Below are 23,919 nucleotides of genomic sequence, written 5' to 3'. Positions count from 1 at the left end.
GATTGTGTATTTTTGCATGGTAAATAGACACGAGGAAAAACAGAGCTGAATACCGTGGTACCACAGAAAAAAGTATGTGGGGCCTGTTTTCAGTCCAAAAATTGTTCAAGGTTAGGTCCCTTTGCTCTTATGCGTTAGTCAATATTTGCCATTCACAACCTAATTCTTCACAAAAAAATGGTTGCAAAACAATTTATATGACATACCTTTGAGCGCAATTTTTTTCATCTTTTTGAAGTCCACAAATAGGCTAAAACTGACTATTGCAATCCCTGAGTATAATCAGTTAAACAGGGCGAATGCCAAATAAAAATTAAACACTACTTTTTGTTAATATTTTATTTAGGATCTATTCGATATAACCATAAGTTCGCAAAAAAAAGACTAGCAAATATATAAATTAGTCACATACAGGTACAACTTTAAGAGTAAAACAGTTTAAAGGCTTGAAACTCAGAGGTCACACACTGTAATACCCTTATGGTAAGGACCATACATATGCACATTAAATATGCCAGGAGGGGTGGAGGGAGGAGTGTCTGAAAACTGACTGAGTCCTGCCATCGCTGTGACACTTAAATTTTGTCCCTAAAGGTATCTCACTTCCAAATTAACTGCCAAAACTCTTTTTCTAGACTATTTATAAAGGAAGGATCAAACGGGATGCGCATGTCCAAACAAACTTTGTTCCTTCTCATTTACATTGCCGTACTTATACCCCCCACTTAATAAAAATAACAGTTTTAAAATTTATCGTAAAAGTCTGAAATAAGAATTACCCCAGACAAAACCTTTAGGCGAGACTGCTACAATGTACAGTATTATAGAAAATAATTGAAAACAAGATTCCCCCACCCCTTCATATACGTGTCTATTAGCAGGCTATAATATTGTAAATTATTGGTCAAATTTTCTCGAAACTTTTATTTTTTAAGAGCAAATTTAAACGTATGTAGTGGGAGACACAAAAAGGTTAATTGCAAAGCTAATAGTTTTTCTTGGAACTATATGAACAAAGGAGTTATGCCAAGGCAATAGTGAAAAACAATTAAAAAATGGTATAAAATATATTATTGCCGTGAAAAATATTTGAACTGGCAAAAATTTCGCTCAAAAATCTACTGTTTCACAGAAAAGTAATGCAGTGATCTTAGAGTATAATAATAATTTGGGATGGCTGAAAAGTAAAATTAAAATTCTAGTTCCTAAAAACAAAATATTCGCTTACTATTTTTTGTTCTATATTCTTAGGTTCCAGTTCAAATAGTGCCACACACAGACTCAAGTTTCAAAAAAAGATCCTCTGACGATTTTGTGGAGATAATCTACAAAATGGATTTATTTTTTGAGCCATGTGAGTAATAGGATATAGGAAGGGCTAAATTGTCAATTTAAGGGCTATGGAGCAAACATAAACTGGAAAATAAGAAAGAATGGAGTTGTGATCAGTTCTTAGATATTTATAAGTCTCAATTTTGTTTAATTCATCGTTTTGAAGTGAAAATAGCAATGAAGAACAAAACTAATATTTGGTAATGTGTCCTATTCACCACTTGTCTATGTTTGTTAAGAACATTGATCAGTGCTAACAGGCTTATCTCCAAATCTTTTTTGATCTTCTGCTAAGGTCCCTCAATTTCTTTCGGAGGGAATAGATTGGAAAACCTGAGAAACCTGATCGGATTTTCAGATTTTTCTGATCAGAAAATTCATAGAATAAAGATTACTAGGATCATTCTATTTATTTTTAGAACAGAGAGTCTGTTTCTTGCACTTTCCCAAAGTGACCTCCCCTTAGTTTTAAATCCACAAAACCAAATCCTGCATGCATGCCTCTGTACCATACCAGCATTTGTGCAGCATATCTCTGCAGCAGAATTTTATCGATAATTTTCGGCTTTAGCTACATAATCTTGACTCAGATTTTTGAATGTGACAACTCTGTCACAAAGGCAAATAAAATCAATAAATAATCGTAGAGACTAGAAATTACATAAAAAAGCAACAATATTTTTGAAATAATGATGTAGATCTACACCATACTTGGTTCAATGAAAACCTGCATATCTTTTGAGTCTTTTTCAATGCCACTTTCTTGGCTTAGGAGAGATGGCGTTCCAGTACTGCCACCAGGGCTTCTTCTAGCTGTTGGTTGCACTTCTAAGTAAGACGAAGGCACCCATCCTTCACTAATTTGACTGTTTTGTCCTGAAAATAATTGTTTATTTATTTGGCTGATCAATATTAACTTATTAGTGAGTTAAAGAAAAGGAAACAAAATATCAAAAGTAGAACGCAGCTGTTATTATAGGCACCTGCGAGAGAACCTGACGCGGGAATTTTACCCTAACAATATTAGGCCAAAAACGGACAGTAAAAGCTTTGTAAAGCCCTGTATTCATTGGGCTTCCTCAGTTGAAGTCAGCCGAGTGAAAACAGCCTTTTCTTCAACGAATTTGACTTTTTACTGACAAACAAGTCACTTCAAATTCACCGGAGCCTTACTGTTTAAACCTTACAAAACACAAATAGAGATTGAACTTCCAGAATAACAAAGAACGGGCCCTTTTGCCTGAGCAAGCCATAATGAAGACACGACCTAATGCTACCAGCAATAAAACTTTGTGAAGAAAAAATAATGAAAGCATTTTTCGAACCTCGCCTTTCTCCCATAGAAAATTTTTCTCAAAAGCTCTTGTTAGTGGCGCATATTTGAATAGATAAACCTGGGCTTCCTTAAGTGGATGGGGGAATGACTTTAGGCTACCCTCCTCCCCCATCAAGAGTTGGGTTAAAATTTCTGTCTTATATACAGCTGAACAGCTTTGTATATTGCAATTTTTATAATCTATTGACAATATTGACAAATTAATTGACTTATTAATTAATTAATTAATTTTATTAATTATTAATAATTTATTATTTTTAACATATTTCTTACTTATAAAAATAAAATAAATTTTCAATTAATTATTAATTAATTTATAAATTAAGTCAAATTAATTGACTTATTGACAAAATGAAGGCGTGGAAATATACACTTACTCCGTTTTACAACGAATGCTCAAGAAAAATTATGAAAAATCCTAATGACAGATAAAAGCCTCCCTTCAGACAAAAATTTTGCACATACGTAACTTCCTCCTCATCCTAAGTTCTCGATGTACCCAGGTTCGATATACTTAAATTTTCAGAAGTATAATCTTAGTACCCGAATAACACCATAGGGAATGTTTTTCTAGATTGGCTGGAAAATTACTCAAAACTTAAATTATCAATATAATCAGGACCGTGTCAAGCAGTTTAGGGTAACAAGCCGTAAATAAGAGGCCAGATTATCCCTTGACAACTGTGCTAAGTGTGACTGTACATTCATTGTCAAAATTATTGGTAGTGGAACAGTGAGTGGCAGTGCAAGTAGAACCAGGGTTACGTGCAATAATTTCCTCTAGGAAGGAACTTAGTCTTACGAAAGAAAGGGATAGATAGGAATATTTTTTATTAAAGTACTAATGGCAGTCCAAATAAAATCTGGCTCTTTTAATCGGTTAAGTGGAAAGTTACACAAACGTATAGCTGACACCGTACACCCTAAAGTACCAAGAACAGTAAACAAGAAATCTGACTGTTTGAATTGGTTAAGTGGAAAGTTACACAGCCATATAAGTCTTTAACCATAAAATCATAAATAGTATGGTTTACACCGTACACCATAAAGTACCAAGAACAGTAAACAAGAAATCTGACTGTGTGAATTGGTTAAGTGGAAAGTTACACAGCCATATAAGTCTTTAACCATAAAATCATAAATAGTATGGTTTACACCGTACACCATAAAGTACCAAGAACAGCAAACAAGAATTCTGACTGTGAGGATTGGTTAAGTGGGAAGTTACACAACCATATAAGTCTTTAACCATAAAATCATAAATAGTATGTTTACACCGTAGACAATAAAGTACCAAGAACAGTGAACAAGAAATCTGACTGTGAGGATTGGTTAAGTGGGAAGTTACACAACCATATAAGTCTTTAACCATAAAATCAGAAATAGTATGGTTTACACCGTAGACAATAAAGTACCAAGAACAGTAAACAAGAAATCTGACTGTGAGGATTGGTTAAGTGGGAAGTTACACAACCATATAAGTCTTTAACCATAAAATCATAAATAGTATGGTTTACACCGTAGACAATAAAGTACCAAGAACAGTGAACAAGAAATGTGACTGTGAGGATTGGTTAAGTGAGAAGTTACACAACCATATAAGTCTTTAACCATAAAATCAGAAATAGTATGGTTTACACCGTAGACAATAAAGTACCAAGAACAGTAAACAAGAAATCTGACTGTGAGGATTGGTTAAGTGGGAATTTACACAACCATATAAGTCTTTAACCATAAAATCATAAATAGTATGGTTTACACCGTAGACAATAAAGTACCAAGAACAGTAAACAAGAAATCTGACTGTGAGGATTGGTTAAGTGGGAAGTTACACAACCATATAAGTCTTTAACCGTAAAATCATAAATAGTATGGTTTACACCGTAGACAATAAAGTACCAAGAACAGTAAACAAGAAATCTGACTGTGAGGATTGGTTAAGTGGGAAGTTACACAACCATATAAGTCTTTAACCATAAAATCATAAATAGTATGGTTTACACCGTAGACAATAAAGTACCAAGAACAGTAAACAAAAAATCTGACTGTGAGGATTGGTTAGGTGTAAAATTGCAACAACCATAAACGTCCGTAACCATGTACTGAAATATATGTATTTATAAACTTGGTAAAATTGTTTTTTGCGTAAAACTTTAACCATAAAATCATAAATAGTATGGTTTACACCGTACACCATAAAGTACCAAGAACAGTAAACAAGAAATCTGACTGTTCGAATTGGTTAGATGTAAAATTGCACAACCATACACGTCTGTAACCATGTACTGAAATACATGTATTTAAACTTAGTAAAAAAATTTTTTGGGTAAAACCATATAACCATAAAACTATGTAACCACATAAACCAAAAAGCGTCTAGTCTACAGCGTGCAACATAAAGTAACAGCAACGTAAAAATGATATCTGATTGTTTGAATCGGTCAAGTGGAGACTTACACTACCAGCTTGAACCTTCCGTTTGAACCAATTTTTATTGAAACGGGAAAACCAAAATTTTACCCAAAAATTTTATCCAAAAAACAATTTTACTAAGTTTAAGTACATGTATTTCAAGTACTAGGTTCAAGTATTGAAAAAAAAACCTTACAACTAAGCTACTAATAACCGTCAAAAAGTAATTAAAAAAAGAATTTCCGATCGGGTAGCTACTTGTGTTTTTTTTAAACAATAATTATCCGAACAAAAAAAATAACAAATAATATAACTGAAAACGCAAAAAGGTTGATTAAATAATCAAATTAAAAACTATTGCCAAGACAATACTAACAACAACAGAAAATATATTTATTGTTATGTTCATTGATATTTTCAATAATAGAAAATATCTTAATTGTTTTATAACAATAAAGAATAAAAAATAGTCAATAAATAAAAAGAATTATGAACTTTTCCTAATAAATATGCCTTAAATTTGCTTTTAAGCAAAGAGACAAACTTAGCCGCCAGAGTACTATCTGGAATGAAAGTTAAAAAACGAGGTCTTAAAAATCTGGTATGGTAGCCTACATAAAAAATTATTAAAGCAAGAGTTTGAATAACCCTTCCATGAATCTTTCATGAAAAAGCAATTCGTTTTCACTCCAATAAAAAAAAAAAAAAAAAAAAAAAAAAAAAAAAAAAAAAAAAAAAAAAAAAAAAAAAAAAAAAAAAAACGGCAATGCACTTACCAGGGAAGCAGACATACCATAACCTTTACCACTTTTCATACCATCATTTGCCTATTATTATATTTAATGTTTACCTGGACCAATATATCAAACAGTTCGTGGTAACGAACTGTAGTAAGGAGCTACCCGGCTCAATCGTAACCGAAGCTCTAAAAAATGGAATTTTGATACCAATAGTTACATCAAAAGAATCACATTTTAATGCTGATTTTAAATAAATAAGTTTCATCAAATTTAGTCTTATCCATCAAAAGTTACGAGCCTGAGAAAATTTGCCTTACTTTAGAAAATAGGGGGGAACCCCCAAAAGTCATACAATTATAACGAAAATCACACCATCAGATTCAGCGTATCAGAAAACCCTAATGTAGAAGTTTCAAGCTCCTATCAACAAAAATGTGGAATTTTGCATTTTTTTGCCAGAAGATCGTATCGACTCAGTTGTCCTAGTTGTCACGAGAGGGCTCATTCTAACGGAAATTAAAGTTCTAGTGCCCTTTTTAAGTGACCATAAAAATTAGAGGGCACCTAGGCCCCCTCCCACGCTCAGTTTTTCCCCAATGTCACCGGATCGAGATTCTGAGATAGCCATTTTATTCACCATAATCGAAAAACCTGTTAACTATGTCTTTGGGGCCGACTTACTCCCCCACAGTCCCCGTGGGAGGGGCTGCAAGTTACTAACTTCGACTAGTTTTTACATACAATAATGGTCATTGGGAAGTGTACAGACGTTTTCACAGGGATTTTTTTTGGTTTGTGGGGGGGGGGGAGAAGTTGAAGGGGAGTTTCGTGGGAGGATCTTTCCATGGAGGAATTTGTCATGGGGGAAGAGAATTTCAATGAAAGAGGCGCAGGATTTTCTAGCATTATTAAAAGAAACAATGGAAATAAACATGAAAAGTTTTTTTCAACTGAAAGTATGGAGCAGCATTAAAACTTAAAACGAACAGAAATTATTTAGTATATGAGAGGTATTAGTATATATATTTAGCTAAAGTATTTTAGTAATTTCAACTATTTATTATACGGCCTTTGTGAATCAGGGGTCATTCTTAAGGAATTGGAACAAAATTTAAGCTTTAGTGTAAAGAGCAAGGTATTGACGAAGGGGTGAACCCCTTCATATACGTAATAAAAACACACGAATACGTAATAAAAGTTTGCTACGTAAGCCAATTCGTAAGTTACGTATATTTTTTACTAATGAAAACGTTCGTAAAAAACTAAAAGTTCTAGTTGCCTTTTTAAGTAATCAAAAAATTGGAGGGCAACTCCAATTATATGCAAATTTAGTTTCAATTATTAATCTGCGGAGAATCAAAATCAAAACATGCATTAATTCAAAAACGTTCAGAAATTAAATTAAAAAAAAACAAGTTTTTTTAACTGAAACTAACGAGCGACATTAAAACTTAAAACGAATAGAAATAAATTATTCCGTATAGTAAAGGGGTTGTCCCCTCCTCAACACCTCACTCTTTACGCTAAAGTTTTTTTTATAGTTTTAAAAAGTAGAGTTGTGACAAAGAGTCAAAATTTAGCGTAAAGAGTGAGGTGTTGAGGAGGAGACAACCCCTTTACTATACGGATTAGTTTATTTCTGTTCGTTTTAATGTCGTTCCTTAGTTTCAGTTAAAAAAAACTTGTTTTTTTTTTATTTAATTGTTAAAGGAACAATTTTATTAAATTGGAAAATGATTAAAAGAAGGATTTTTTAATAAATTAGAAATTGATTAAAAGAAGGGCAATTTTTCAAGAAACTAATCAATTCACATACTAGAGACCCATGCGCAACCACTACCCTTACCACTCCACAGTAAAACACCATGTTTTTGTATTTATTCTCTTTTTGGGCAACAATATTACCCAAGAACCAATTTTACTAAATTGGAAAAAGATTAAAATGGGTTTTTACTACATAAATTCCACCATCCCACCTACCAAAAAAATCCAGTAGTTTGGCTATTTAAAAAAACACAGTCAATTTGGATTCTACAAACTTAAGGGCACCAGTACCCTTACCACTCCACAGCAGCAGCACAATTTCAATGTTTTGGGGCTTATTCTCTTTTTGGGCCACGACGTTGCCCAAGAAACATTTTTACTAAATTAGAAAATAATTAAAATACAGGTTTTTACTGAAGAATTTTCCCAGCCCCCATAAAGTTTGAATGGTTTGGCTATTTTACAAGAAATCAATCAATTAACATACTAGAGACTCAAGGATACCACTAACCTTACCACCCCACCGTATCCCAATTTGTACATTTTTATTAATAAAATACAAAAATTATTTAAAAAAAATATTTTCACAACAGGCATTTGCCACAAAGAAAGTCTCAAAACTTTGCCAATTTTTCAAAATAATAATGCATTCACTCACCAGGGACTCGAACATACCACCAACCAGCAGACCCTATTCGTAACAGCTCTACCAAGTCCCCTTCTTGCATTTTAACTTCGGCTGGACCAAGAGGAGCATAGTCAGCAAGCGCAAGATATCTTCGAGCACTGATTGACTAAAAAATGAGAGTAGTTTATGATATTGCCATGTTTGTAGTTTTCTTTTATTGTTAGTAATTATAGTTGTAAGCACAGCTGAACCCTGAGTATCAAAAATTTGCAATTATGCGTTCCATCGTTACAAGCAGTAATAGCTATAATTAAGCTATAGAAACCAGCCATTGGTGGTAGTAAACCCAGTAGCTCCTATAAACTAACGACGGGTATCCGAGCAACAACAGCTTACTGATAAATTCTACACTTAACCCGATTCATTCCACAAATAGGTCTTAACTTTGACAAAATTCTCATGAAATACTTTGGTAATTATGCTTATTGGTCAAAGATAAATTTACTGTTTTAACTTCCACAGGTCGAGGTTTTGAAATTCTTTATCTCTTTTTATTATTTTTATTTTGTCTTTTTAGTCTTCTTTTACTGAATTTAGTTTATCACGTAATTGAATCTTCTTTTTTTATTTTCTAGATTTTCTGGATATGAAACTGAAACATCATGGCTAGTGATACATAAATGCTGACTGCCCTTAGTAAAATTTGTACCCATTTTACATTTTACCTTTTCTTTGTCATTATTTTGCAACCTAATATATCACGTTATCAAATATTATTTATATATTACATATATTATTTATATATACATATATTATTTATATAAATTATACATCATTAATTTTAATTTGGTACAAGTAAAATTTTAATTAAAATAAATTGTTAATGCATTAAAAAAAGGAACTCACATCTTTACATCTAGGAGTATTATCATCATCATCATCACTTAGTGAAAAGTCCGTACTCCAACCCTCTTCTTCTTCATTGGAGTAAGTTTGTATACTTGGGGTATCTCTGGACGTTCGATCACCTGACTGAGTACTACAACTTACTGAACTTCGTTCACTTCCAAGCCCACTTGAAGATGAACTATTACAGTATTCCCATGAAGCAGTGCTTCTGACCGTCCTAGAATTAAATCGAGGTCATTATTTGTAGTTCAGAATATTATCAGAGCCAAAGCAAATTATTTATGCCAGTCAAAACATGCGTTAACTGTGGTAGGACCCAAGGCTCTGCATGGGGCTCTAACCTCATTTTGATTTTTATCAATGATCTACTAATTCTACTGGAGCTTTTCTAGAGTGTCAGAATTTTGCTGATTTTTAATTTCCTTTGACCAAAATTTACAAAAGCTTTATTTGTTCAGCTTAATCTGATATAAACTAAACGTTTTGGAACGGAGAATCAACTAAGAACATAAACTTATTTTATTAGTCATTTGTTTGTTAGGAATCTAAGAAACAATTGACTCACCACTGGGCATAAAGTGCAGGGATGGAGCAGGTAGTAAAGGCTAAATACTTTGGAAGTACAGTCCTACAAACCATCCACTATTATGGTGGGGCAGTCAATTTGGCCATCGAAAACACTCTTTGAAACTGAGAATAAGGCTTTTCCTATGTAATATTACTTACCTCTCCCTCTTGTATAGCTCTGAATGCTGAACCAGGGAGGTAATGTTTATACTAATGGACTATTCCGGTAGCTAAGAAAATAAATTACATCTATAGTCATAATTGCATCCTGAATCCAAATTTAGCATTCATTTGCGTCGGAAATGAGCTTTACCCCAATCCTTTTATCTAGCAATTCAGGGTATATATTTGCGCATTAGAGGAGTGGGGTGTGGAAAGTTCACTTCTAATGCAAATGAATTTCAAATTTGGATTCAGGATACAATTCTGACTATAGACGTAAGTTTGAACTTTACCCCCCCCCCCCCCAATGTGCAAATATATATGCCGAATCGGTATATATAAGGGTGGGGGTGAAGTTCATTTCAGACAAAAATGCATGTTAAATTTGGATTCAGGATGCAATTCTGACTATAGAGGTAAGTTTATCTCTTTAGCTACATGAATATTCCGTTAATATAAATTCATAATAACAGATGTCACACGCCAACTAGATGGCACTATTTGGAACATGTCAACCGTATGGAAGGAAATACACTCATCATTAACAAGGCTGGAGTGTGAGCCAGAGGGAGTCCAAAGATGAGTGAGTCCGAAAATACGCTTCATCTCATCAAACGGCTGGACCTAAAGCACAACCACACGGTAGCCTGGCCACAGTGGGAAGATATCTGGCCTGCAGTAAATAGGAGAGGTGATGGGTGGCTCTTTTTGGATGGCCTTGATGTCTTTGGTTCCATAGGAGGGGCTAGTGTCTAACTTTGTTTTTTAGAAAAAGATATGATCTTAAAGTATGACAAAAATTTTTTTTTAAAGCTGTTAATAATCCCTAAATTACACGATAAAATATAGACAAATCTACCAGAAAAGAATGGTAATGCATCTATGATCGTACTGCTAGGGTTCATTTCAAGGAGCACTTAAAGGTTTAGTACCGATTTTATGAGGCAAAAGAGATCATGCAAAAGGAAATACCCGCACCCCAGAATTTTGTTCCACGACTGCTCTAGAACAAGGGTGATTCGAATGGAACAATGGAATCTTAAGAATGGAAGGGCTTATTAATGTAAATTTGCAACAAGGCTATATCCAGGTGGGGGGAGTAGGTTTAGACCCCCTCCCCACCCCAAAAGGTTCTTGTATGACTTGTAAAAACACAAGAAAAATGTTTATTAATAATTTTTTTATGTGTTTTTATTTTTTTGTAAGCCTTCTCGAAAAATACCTTGCCCCTGAACTGCAGATTGAAAAAATACCTTGCCCCTAATTGCAGAAAAAGCCAAGACAGATAGTTCAATTGAGTGAGAGGCAATACTGGCATTAACACCCCCTTATTAGGGTTATATAAAAATGATGTTAGTTCATTTGTTAATAGATATGTGTAGTATTTAATTAATTTAATTGATATAATAGATATTTCATCTTGTGTAGTATTTTCCGTGATAACTCCCGTAAAAATATGTTACTTGAAAATTTATTCAAAAAAATAATTTAAGAAGTTGCAGATTTTAGCTGAATAAGAGGTCTTCATCCTTATATTTGGAACACAAAGTTAAGTTTGATAGTGGTTGATTTATTTAGAGCTACTGTAAATGCTCCCAGTGCACAGGGGCTCTTAGAAGCTCAAAAATTCGTTTTCAAAAACTGTTATAAAAATGGGACACATTTGTAACAAAAACACTTTCAGCTATGGCCTATTCAGCTATGTAATAATTAGTAATAAATTTTATAAATTTAGTAATAAATGTAATAAATTTAGAGCTACTGTAAATGCTCCCAGTGCAAAAAGGCTCTTAGAAGCTCAAAAATTCATTTTCGAAAACTGTTCAGCTATGTAATAATGCCTATTCGTGAAAGAAACTCACCCTTTTTCAGCGGTCAGTTAATCAAATATACAAGGCAGAGCAACAAACATACCATTACTAATTTCAATGTTTGCAGATTTAGACCATCCCTCCCAGACAAATTTGATTGTTGATGTCCATGATATTTGGTTTTGAAAATCTTGCGCAAAGGGTACTGTTTTCATACTGATATCGTTTGCCCACTGACCTGCTGTAGTCGGCTGTGAACTAACTCTTCGGTCCACATCCAAAGAGTCGAGGGGAATGGTCTATACAATTCATTTTTCTCCAAATTACTGGGGGGCAACTATGGTATAGACTATTCTATAATAATATAGCCCTGACAATCTTTCTTATTGCTTTTCTAGTTCCTAATAAATTTTTTTGTTACAAATAAATGGGTTAAAAGAAATATATAGAAATACCTGTGCGTTGCTGTTGGTGAGATGGTGTTAGGAGACATAATTGGAGTACTGTGTCTACTAGTATTTGCTACGTATCTCCCAGGTGGATTACGTCCAGTTTGACATTTTAATCTTTGAAACTGAAAGATGATGAAAGTAACAGTGAGAAGGTGAACAGTTTTTGAACAGTGAATAGTTGATTAAAAATAAGACAGGTGAAAAGTTAAGAAAGTGAATTAGCATTACGGGATATCATATTCAGATCACAAATTACTGCTACCACTATCCTTTCAAAACAACAGACCGCCTAATGCCATCATAGCTTCACACACTCCTCCCCAAACTCCACCCTTGTCCAAAAATTCATTTTTCACATTCTGCTTTAACGTTAAAATTTCTTTTAAATTCAATTTTATGACCTCCTCCCACTTCATTTGAAAAAGTCCTTATTTTTTTGACCTCAGGGAAAGGGCCTTAAATCATTGAAGAGCTAGTGCATCTTGATTCAAAGGCGTTATATCCTGTTACTACTTTGAAGTAAATTGACTAAGTTGTAAAAACTGCCTTGTGAACCTTAGTAATTTCTTAAGCTTTTTTATCTTGATATTGTAGTAAAAATGGAAAACATAATTGCCAGTGGTCTAGGGACTTTACAGGGTCTGATTTTTCACTTTAACTCGCTGTTTTCATGCTATATTTTGTTAAATTTGAAATAATACGGTTAAATAGTGTCTTTCCCCGTGTTCATGTAAATTAAATATTTACGATATTAAGCGCCATCTACTTCTTTAGAAACGAAGATTGGCAAATGCCTTGTTCAAGGATTCGTTGCTGATTTATTGCTAATTTTCTTGTGTTTATTCAGTTAGGCTGAAAAAACGTCATTAGACCAGGTGAGCCTTTAAAAATCAAAACTAAGGAATGTAGGAATTTACAACAATTTTTTTTTAACGGAATTGGTTGTATTTTGTTTTCAGTTTGTACTTTGTCCGATTTTTTTTCTGAAAGGAAAAGAGAAGAAAACCTAACAGGCTATTTATTTTTATCCATCCTGTTCTCTTCAGTTTTTAGTTCCTGTCTTTTACTCAGTTAAATTATTAATTTATTTGAACCCAGTTGTTATATTCCTTTTGTCTTTTTCATTCCAAAATAGACTATTTATTTTAACCAATCCAATTTTGGCTAATCAATTGCGGCCATTCCGTTTTAAACCCTGGAGTGCAGTAAAAATTTACCATTTTGAACCACTTTTTATCAAATTAACGTATGGTATTATATAGCAGAATTTATATAGCAGTTTTTTTAATGTTTTTCTTTGTAAAATTTTCAAATTTTAAAAATTTTAAAATTTTTTAAAAATTTCTTTTAAAAATTTCCTCCTAAAATTGCTGCCTTCAAAAAATTGGCGGTATAGTTTTGTCGATGTCCTCTTCTAAATCAAGAACTATAATAACACAATTTGTAATTCAAAATATTCTGAAAATTTAAACCAAATGGATTTCCCGGGCTACACTTACATATTGTCCACAATATTTATGTTTTATTTTCAATTTTATCGTTAGATTTTCTACATTTGCTCGTATTTAAAATATTTATGGATTGAAATATTCTTAAAAATGAATAATAATGTCATAAATAATCAGTTTTGATTTTTAAAGGCTCCCCCACTTTAATGACGTTTATCCAGCCTAACTGAATAAACATAAACAAATAAGCAATAGATCAATGACTGAATCCTTGAACAAGGCATTTGCCAATCTTCATTTATAAGGAAATAGATGGCGCTTAATATCGTAAATATTTAATTTACAGGGGAAAAAACGACACTATTTAACCGTATTATTTCAAATAAAACAAAAATATAGCAGGAAAACAGCGATTTAAAGTGAAAACTTAGAAAGTCTGCTTGATATTGATTTTCTACATATTAAAAAGTAAGAATTTTGTCATTGCAGCGGTTCCTTTTGAAATAAGTATTGGCAAGACTGTTACCAAATTTAAACCTAAAAATCTTAACAACCGACGAGCATCAGTAATCCAAATCGAAAATCAAATTTAAATACAGAATTTCAATGGAAATTCGATTCTTATAACGGAACACAAATGTTTTCATTCAAATTTAGTGAAGAATGGGAGGGAGCCGCAACAACCGGGCCAGAAGAATTTCTATTGACAAACATGAAAATACGACCTATAAATTGAATTTCAGTAGTACTGTACCAAATCTTGAGAAGATTCTTTGTTTTGGGTGGAATTTCATTCATTGAATAAATCAATATAAAGTAAATTAAATCAACATTAAAAATAAAATTAAATATAAATCTAGAAATCAAAGTAGGCCTACATTATGTAATATTATGCAAAATCACAAATTCAAATTAATAAAATCATATAAATTAAACAAACCTGTTGTCATTATTCAATCTTTTACAAATTCTTTAATGGCTGAATCTTTAGGCCTTTGTCAAAATTCTCGTGAAGCAATATAATAACAAGACTTAAAAAGAATTTCGCGAATTCAACAGTCTAATTTGGCCTAATGAAGCCTATATAAGGAAAAATAGAATAGCAGCAATTTAAATTGGGATGAAAAAAGTTCTGTTGCGCTGTTAAGCTTCACTAGATGGAGATCATTAAAAGAATTTTTCTGGTTGAAAACAGGGTCTTAATAACATAAAATTTAAGAGGGCTTTACCAATTATGATGTTTGTTTGAAAATTTTCCAGCAAAAAAATGGAGAGCAGTTGCCTTTTCTCCACTGCAATTTTTACAATTAGAAGCATAGCCGCAATTATTGATTATTTATATTTATAATTAAAATAAATTTTTTAAAGAATTTTTAAGTGCTATTTATCTTATCAGTGCTGTCAAAGTTATGGTTTACATGGAAAATCCCAATTATCAAGACATAGACCAAGAAGCAAAATGATTGTAAAAAAAAAAAAAAAACAGAAAAAAAAAAACGAAAAAAACTAGAGTTTAAGAGTCAAAGAGCGCAAGCAGTGTTTAAAATTACACATAACTTCCAATATTTACCTGCGATAAAAGAACTCGCTTGATTTCACAGACCCAAGTTTCTTTGACATCAACAGCTGAGGCTTGAAGTAGCCAAACTTCTTGTCGACCTTGAAGCCATAATTCAAATCTTTTGCCATCTGAACTCCTACCGCTATGAACTTTTTCAGTTAAGCCAACTTCTGACATCTGTCAAATAATACATCTATTGATATACACAGAGAGTATAGGACATAAGAGCGGAAATAACATAAAAAATAAGAGTAGAAACAGGCACTGTTGTCGAGGAATCACTAACACCACCTAGCGTTTGGCGACTCTATTTAACCCCAAAATGCTCTATAATCTTCCTTTTAGGTATTTTTGAAATTTAAAGGGTAAAGAAAGCAAAATCCTGTCAATGGTATGGCTACTAGTTTAAAGTCTATTAGCCTGTCAAAATTTCCCCGAGCAAAGTATTTTTCGTTCAAACATTAATGCTTTTAAAATATGTCTAAATAGGTAGGCTATATTCTAAAATATGCATAAAAGCTTTTTCTATATTCAAATATATTATTAGTTACAAGCACATTTTTAATAGGCGTATCCCAATAGATTATTTTTGTAATTTTTTCTTAAAAGCTTAGATTTAAAATTCCATATTTCGAAGTATATCTTTAAAATAAGAATTAAAACCAAAAAATGCTAAGAAATAATTTTCTATGTACCAAATAGCATTTGTAGAATCCAACCTTAGCAAGAATATTCTAAAATATGTTTAAAAGCCATATTATATAAATAAGTCTAATTTCCCATAATGTATAAATATAAATAAATTTGTTATAAATAAATCTGTTTCTGCCCCATATTTGTTCCAACCAAGTTTTGCTCCAACATTTTCCATCACGTTTGTTTTGGGTTTTTAGCATTGACTTACTTGATTTTGATCAATGTACATTGTCGATGACTTAAAAATTAATTAGAAATGATCATTGATTTTTTTTCAAACATTAGATAATGCTTCTAAAATCCAGTTTAAAAATAGGTTACATTCTAGAATATGCTTCCGTAAGTAAGCACCGACCATATCTTCTTCTGTGTTCATTCTAAGTTTTGTATATTCATCAAATTAAAAAAAAAACAGGTTTTTTCAACAGAAAGTAAGGAGCAACATTAAAACTTAAAATTAACAGAAATCATTACATATATGAGGGGGATTGCCCCCTCCTCATTACCTCACTCTTTATGCTGAAGTTTGATTTGTTGTGCTAATTATTTAAGAATGACTCCTTAAACACAAGGGTCGTTTAATTAGAATAATAATCATAAAATTATTTGTTCGAACAGCTAATAACGCTTTTTAGAATCCAATTTGAAAAATCATATTTTCAGATGTAAGCTCATATATAAACAGGACAAACTTTTAACTAAAAAGATAGAGGAAATAATCAAAAATGTGAAAAAATCGTCATTTTCATGTATGAATAGACCTAAGATGGGTGTGCTAAGATGGGTGTGCTGACTGAGGACGTCATTTACTTTGACGTCCTCAGTCAGCACATACGACTAAAACGTTTAATTTATTTGACGTTTTAGTAAGTACATGCTCACTCATAGTTAGAGAAACACTGTAACCAGATCTGTGCATCCAAGAAGATTAAGATGATCACATTCAAGAATAAACTGATTGTTAATTCAAAACCAAACACGAAAAAATAGCTGAAATAAAAATGGTAAGGTTTCTTGATTGTGGAAAGGTCTCCCCCCCCAAAAAAAAGAAATCTAAGGGCCTACGTTACTGATCCACAATCTGAATCTGGCGTGTGCCAAGACATTAGAAAATCTGGTAAAATATATTTCTGGTGAAAGGCAAATCTGGAAAATCTAAAAAAAGACAATTCTTGAGATAAGAGCTTAATTCTTAAAAAAAAAATATGAGGACCAAGGAAAAACGGTTTCCCACCTTCCCATAAAATTCTAAGTCCATTTACCCCACCCACAAAACAGATACTTTGCCTTGAAGTTTCAATCCAATACCCAGTCCGTGAGACAAAAATAAGATAAGCTTACCAAACAGCGTATAAAACCCCTCCACCCTTTAATGAAACCTACTGACTGCATGCAATCACTGTCATGACATGTTATCACTCATTTTTACATAAGAAGAAAAAAATTTATGTTCTATTGTCAGTATATGAAAACCAACTGACTGATTCGATTGTAAGTCTCCACTCCCTTAGGAAAACTGTTACTATCCATTCTCACACTAGCTTTACGCCATAGTTTCAAATTAGCTATTGGTTGAAAAGTGATACCAGCACTGCTGAATATATGTAGCACCTTAATACTTGCAGTTTTGACAAATAGCAATATGATATACGGTAACTTGACATAGTAGCTATGAAATATATGACATTTGAAAAAAATGGGGGAGGGCTGATGATGCTTTGCCTAAATCCTAAGTACTTTTAAATCCAGCTCTGCTTCTAGGAATTAAATCTTATGGAGGACTGTTCAATCATGACTGACCTCCAGGTTCCTACTGATAGGCTAAGCCTATTAAAATTTACTTGATGACAAATCAAAACTGTTGTGTCTTGGAAAAAATCTCTTTTCGCTAGAACTGTCTTGCTTTAACCCATTGCATATACATTGGCCGTCCCAGACTATCTAGAATAGAACATAAAGCTGCTACAGTGGCAGCTTAATAAGTTTCCTACCAATTTAGGATGACGCATGTGGTCTGTCATTCTCAAGCGGCCCAATAATCTGAATTTTGAAAATGGAGCACAGCACACTCGCGTGTGCTGTGTTTCAAAAACACGAGCAGACTCGTGTTTTTGAACTATGAGTTTTATGAAAATGGCACCAAAGCCTCCAGTCTTAGAAACTAGACCGGTGGGCTCTCAAATTTAAACCATGAATCTTATAAAATTCCGATTTGTTTTGGTATATTCCCCCTCCCCACATCTCCTGAACAAAACTCCTGCTTATGTGTCAATGCATTTTCGGGTCAAATTTGAAATTCTTGTTTAAAACCGGAAAAGGTAGTTGAAATCATACTTCCTGATGTACCTTATTTGTCTTTAGTTACAAAATATTTGTTATAAAATAAATCAAACGTAAACAAAATAAAGCGAGATAAATTTTGTTATAAAAAAAATCCTAGTTTGTTTTTGTTCAGAATGGAAAACTCATTGGTGATTTTCGGAAGCAAACTTAAATTTATCAGTCTTGTCAAACAGTCCCTGGTAATCAATTGTAAGTAAGGAGCAATGCGGATCAATAGTTTATGACCACGGCTTCTAAGCCTGATTAAGAATAAGCTTTAGTCATCTTCAATCATCTAATGAAGATGCTTAACTTGGGTGAAATCTGAGAATAACTTAAAAAAAATTAAGTAAATAACGGTAAAAGAAATAAGTATTCCAGGCGTTTTTCAAATTTCAGTTTTATATTTAAAATAATTACTAAATACCTAGACAGTGGTTTATTAATAACTATTTTTGTTTAGGAATCTACAATTTTTGAATTTCAAAAAATAACTGAGCAATCCCATTAATAATTATTTGGGCAATCCAATTAATAATAAAGATACTATTGTTAAGTAAGCATTATAGCACCAAAGTGTTTTTGTTAATTTTATATACGTTCAGTTTGGATTAAATTTCATTAGCTTAAATGAGTATCGAATTTTTCTTCTGTCCTAAAAAAGATTCATGGTCTTATTTTTAACACTAAAATGAAGAAAATTAAGTAAAGGATAAGTAAAAAATATAAAATAAAACGAGCGAATAATAAATAAGCAAAAGACAACAATTTAATAAAGACAAATATATAAGAAAATAATTAATAAATAACAAAGTATAAGGGAAAAATCCTTAGTGTAAAAAAGTATGAGGAAAATGCATCAAATATTGAGATAAAGTTACTTACATTGAGTGAATGTTTGTACTGATAAGTTGCTTTTTCTGGATCCTTTCCAACCCGTTTACACATTAGCACTGCTTTTTCATATAAGAAAATGTGCCTTTGCATAGGCTTAAGTCTCAAATCCCTCAGTCTATCTCTCTTCCCTTCGGTCCAAACATTGAAACTGCCTTGAAGCAGAAGTCTCCCAAGATCAACAAGGCTTCCCTAAAAATGAGATGCTTCGATTTTTAAATGCATTCTAAGACCACACTGGCTATACATGACGTTTAAACAAAGAAAAAAGGATATAATAAATAAAAAATAAAATTAAATAGGTGAGAAAAGGAGGATTTTTTCAGTCAGTAGCAAAATATTAAGGTGAAAAACAAGCATATTTTTCGGCAAGGACCTCCACAAAGTTTCCCTCAGTACTAAAAAGAAAAAAACAACAACAAAATCTAACCTTTCGAAGTGAATTTGACAAGAAGAGAAGAGATTCTGAATCAAAAAGACCATCCAGAACCGAGGGCTGTTTCCTCCTCAGCGCCCTGCTCTTTACACTAAAGTTTTTTACTGTTTTAAAAAGTAAAGCTGAGAGAAAGAGTCCAACTTTAACGCAAAGAATGGACGTTGAGGAGGGAACAACCCCTTTCATATTCAGAGTAATTTCCGTTCGTTTAAAGTTTTAATGTCGCTCCTTACTTTCGGTTTAAAAACTTTTTTTTTTATTTAATAGCAGATAAGAACACACAAAAAATTATATCAAAAATATATAAATAAAGAAAAGTTTAATAAAGGCAAAAACAACTACACATATACAATAAAAACAAAAATAATTTAGCAATAACAAAGAAAGAAAATTAACAATCTGAATATTTTGGAATTACGTTCGGTAATCTGTTTTGAATAGAAAGAAAAATATAAAAAAGGCAATTTGACAAACTGCGAAAAGTTTGTTTTCCTCTTCAAAAAAAAAAAAAAAAAAAATCTAACCTTAATCTGACTGTTATAAAATGTTTAAATTATGTTCATTTCGGTGCATATGTGTTATATTAACAATATAATTAAAATATTTAATTTGTCATTTATGTTGACAAAATCTAAATACAGATTAAAAAAATAAGTCGACAAAGTATAAAAAGTTTTTTTGTTTGTCTTTTAAAAAATTAAAATTAAAATCCACTTAACATAACAAAATATTCTACTTATTTATATTTCATTCGTATACTTTACTACATAGTTTTGTACTAACTCATCATTTTGACAGATACCAATCACTAAACAAATAACAGTCATAAAAACACTTTCGGAATATTTTGGTTTCGATTTCGAAAAATATTTTTCAACCAAAAAGAAAAATACTAAAAAAGAGTAAGTTGAGAAATTATGAAAAGCTTTTTTTCATTTCAAGAAAAGAATTAAATAAAAAAAACAAGTTTTTTTAACTGAAAGTAAGGAGCGACATTAAAACTTAAAACGAACAGAAATTACTTCGTATATGAAAGAGGCTGCTTCCTCATCAACGCCCCGCTCTTTACGCTAAAGTTTGACTCTTTCTCTCAATTCTTCTTTTTAAAACAGTAAAAAACTTTAGCGTAAAGAGCGGGGTGTTGAGGAGGAAAAGCCCCTTTCATATACGGAATAATTTCTGTTCGTTTTAAGTTTTAATGTAACTCCTTACTTTCAGTTAAAAAACTTGTTTTTTTTTTATTTAATTTCTGAACGTTTTTGAATCAATGCATGTTTTGATTTTGGCTCTCCGCAGAGGAATAATCAAAACGAAATTTGCATTTTTTTTTTTTTGGCTAAATGGCTTTCTCATAATTTTGATCGAATGATTTTGAGAAAAACAGAGCGGGGGAGGAAGCCTAGTTGCCCTCCGATTTTTTGGTTAATTAAAAAGGCAACTAGAACTTTTAATTTTTTACGAATCTTTTTATTAGTAAAAGATTTACGTAACTTATAAATTAGCTTACGTAAAGAACTTTTGTATTCTCATGTTTTTATTACATACATGAGGGGGTTCGCCCCCTCGTCAGTACCTCGCTCTTTACACTAAAGTTTAAATTTTGTCCCAATTCATTAAGAATAATCCCTGAATCACAAAAGCCGTAGAATAAATAGTTGAAATTACTAAAAATACTTTAGCGTAAAGAGAGAGGTATTAGAAGGAGGTGAGCCCTTCATATGGGTAATAATTTCTGTTTGTTTTAAGTTTTAATGCTGTTCCTTACTTCCAGCTGAAAAACTTTTTCATATTTATTTTTTAATTGTTTTTTTTTTAATAATGCTAGTAAATCCTGCTCTCCCTTCATGGAAATTTTCTTCTCCCATGACAAATTCTCGATGGAAAGTTTCCCCAGCATATCCCCCTCTTCTCAACCCCTCCCCCCAACCAAAAAAATCCTTCTGAAAACGCCTATACACTTCCCAATAATCATTACGATATGTAAGCACTGGTCAAAGTTTGTAACTTGTTGCCCCTCCCACGGGGACTGTGGGGGAGTAAGTCATCCCCAAAGACATAGTTGTAAGGTTTTTCGACTACGTTGAATAAAATGGCTATCTCAGAATTTTGATCCGTTGACTTTGGGAAAATAATTAGCGTGGGAGGGGCCTAGGTGCCCTCCAATTTTTATGGTCACTTAAAAAGGGCACTAGAACTTTTCATTTCCGTTAGAATGAGCCCTCTTGCAACATTCTAGGACCACTGGGTCGATACGATCACCCCTGGGAAAAAAAAACAAAAACAAATAAACACGCATCCGTGATCTGTCTTCTGGCCAAAAATGCAAAATTCCACATTTTTGTAGATATGAGCTTGAAACTTCTACAGTAGACTGATACGCTGAATCTGATGGTGTGATTTTCGTTAAGATTCTATGACTTTTAGAGGGTGTTTCCCCCTATTTTCTAAAATAACTCAAATTTTCTCAGGATCGTAACTTTTGATGGGTAAGACTAAACTTGATGAAACTTATATATTTAAAATCAGCATTAAAATGCGATTCTTTTGATGTAGCTATTGGTATCAAAATTCCGCTTTTTCGAGTTTTGGTTACTATTGAGCCGGGTCGCTCCTTACTACAGTTCGTTACCACGAACTGTTTGATAAAAGACAAAATCCTATATTTTTTTCAAAATGCTGTAATTTTCCTGTATTATTGGTGTATATTTATTATAAAGTTTTGAAAGAAAACAGCAAGTCGCGAGTGGTTACCAGGTCACCCATCTTGTTGGATTTATAATTGAGTTATCAGTTTTTTTCTCTCTCTCATATTATACGCTAACTACCAGGGGCACAGCCAGGATTTTTTTGGTCGGGGGGTTACAATAAAACTCTGAAAAGGCATCAAATATTTGTTTATATGCATGCTAGTAACGGTTTTACAAGCCAGACAATTTTTTAAGGGGGGGGGGTCAAATCCCCTATCCCCCTGGATCAAAATCAAAATCCTTTATTTTGTGTGAGTCTAACAAATCCAGAATTCTAGTATATTATTGGTGCATATTCATTACAAAGTTTTGAATAAACTTGTTATTTTGAAAGAGTCTCTTTACCTGATACCCCGAAATGGCAACTTGGTGCATGCTGTCATTTACAGTTCTCAAAACAGCGAGCATTGAATCTAAGGCTGATTGCAGATTCCCACTAGAATTCGGCCCAGTGCCGCACTTCAGCAAATCCTGAAAAACACTCATTCATTAGTTCTACAAAGATACTTCAAATAATACAAAAAACTTTTTGAGCTAATGTTTTATATGAAATCCCGGCTTAACAAGTGTTAAAAGCAAATTAGCTCTATAAAAATAGAACTAGCTTCTCTAGCCAAGTGGATCGGTGCGCTGGCTTTAGGATCCTTTGCCCAAGAGGGGGAGGCTTTGAATCCTAGTGTACTCAATTATTTGGTTTGGGACGGGGTCAGTGGCGTGACTCTGTAAGCTCAGCCAGAGTCGACCCAGCTCTAAATAGGTACCTGAAAAAAATCTGGGGAAGGTAACCAGAAAAGATTTTTCAAAAGCACAGGGTGGCTACCCCTCATCCCCCCATTCCACTTCCTAGCTGAAGGGCTTTGAGACGGAAATCAGCACCGACGGTTAAGACCTTGAGGGTCTAGTGCCGCATCCTTTACCTGCCTTTTTTTTATATAAAAATACTTCAAATACTGCAAAAAACTATCAAATACTATGATAAAGTTATTTACATTGAATGAATGTTTGTACTGATAAGCTGCTTTTTCTGGATCCTTTTCAACCCACTTACACATTAATACTGCTTTTTCATATAAGAAAATATGTCTTTACATATGGTTCTCAGAGACTTCCATGCGTATGAAATCTCGGCTTAACAGGTATTAAAAGCAAATCATTTAAGCAGTGTCAGAGTTAAGTATTAAATAACTAAAAAAAAGGATGTTTAGCTGAAAATAAGGAGCGACATTAAAACTTAAAAGGAACAGGTCAAGATTATCACAAGGTCAACATTATCAAGTTGTTATAGGAAACTATAACAACTTGAATAAGTTGTTTTTGGACTCGAGTTCAAAAAGAATTCCTTTTTGGACTCTTAATAGCTTCATTTTCCGACGGTAAGATGTTTTTTTCTCAGATTTGTCAAATTTTGCATGAATTTTTGCGTTGATTTATTGACTGTTGCAATAGAATTTTCAAAGTTGCCCTGATGTGTTTTCTATGAAGGGCCTAGTGTTGTAGGTTGTAAAGGTTGTAATAGGATGATCCTTGCTGAATGATTGTTTAAAAGTTAAGTTTTAATTTTTTTTCAAATTCCTCCTAGTGCGTCTTTGTTATGTATAATTCAACTTCAATAGTCAACTTCAATAATGTACTTCATTATTACAACTTCGTCAATGTACTTCAACTGTCAACTTCAACATTATTCAATGTAATAATTAAACTT

At 32.7% G+C, this 23,919-nt stretch overlaps 1 protein-coding gene across 8 annotated transcripts in view; it reads right to left on the bottom strand.

Annotated features, from left to right (window-relative positions):
* Positions 1 to 324: 324 nt before the first annotated feature.
* Positions 325 to 23,919, bottom strand: part of LOC136037400 (guanine nucleotide exchange factor DBS-like) — a 211,100-nt gene continuing 187,505 nt past the window's right edge. For all 8 annotated transcript variants that reach the window (XM_065720146.1, XM_065720152.1, XM_065720145.1 and 5 more), the window contains 7 exons: positions 22,563 to 22,688; positions 19,026 to 19,226; positions 15,132 to 15,299; positions 12,117 to 12,235; positions 9,119 to 9,338; positions 8,243 to 8,378; positions 325 to 2,208 (listed from right to left, as the gene is read on the bottom strand). In XM_065720146.1, coding sequence (XP_065576218.1) covers positions 2,033 to 2,208; positions 8,243 to 8,378; positions 9,119 to 9,338; positions 12,117 to 12,235; positions 15,132 to 15,299; positions 19,026 to 19,226; positions 22,563 to 22,688 — 1,146 coding nt within the window. In that variant the 3' untranslated portion in view covers positions 325 to 2,032. The remainder of the gene's footprint in view (positions 2,209 to 8,242; positions 8,379 to 9,118; positions 9,339 to 12,116; positions 12,236 to 15,131; positions 15,300 to 19,025; positions 19,227 to 22,562; positions 22,689 to 23,919) is intronic.

This window comes from Artemia franciscana, chromosome 16, assembly GCF_032884065.1.
Source record: "Artemia franciscana chromosome 16, ASM3288406v1, whole genome shotgun sequence".
Taxonomy (NCBI): domain Eukaryota; kingdom Metazoa; phylum Arthropoda; class Branchiopoda; order Anostraca; family Artemiidae; genus Artemia; species Artemia franciscana.
The sequence above is the reverse complement of the archived record's forward strand: the minus strand, read 5'-3'. Positions and strand labels throughout refer to the sequence as shown.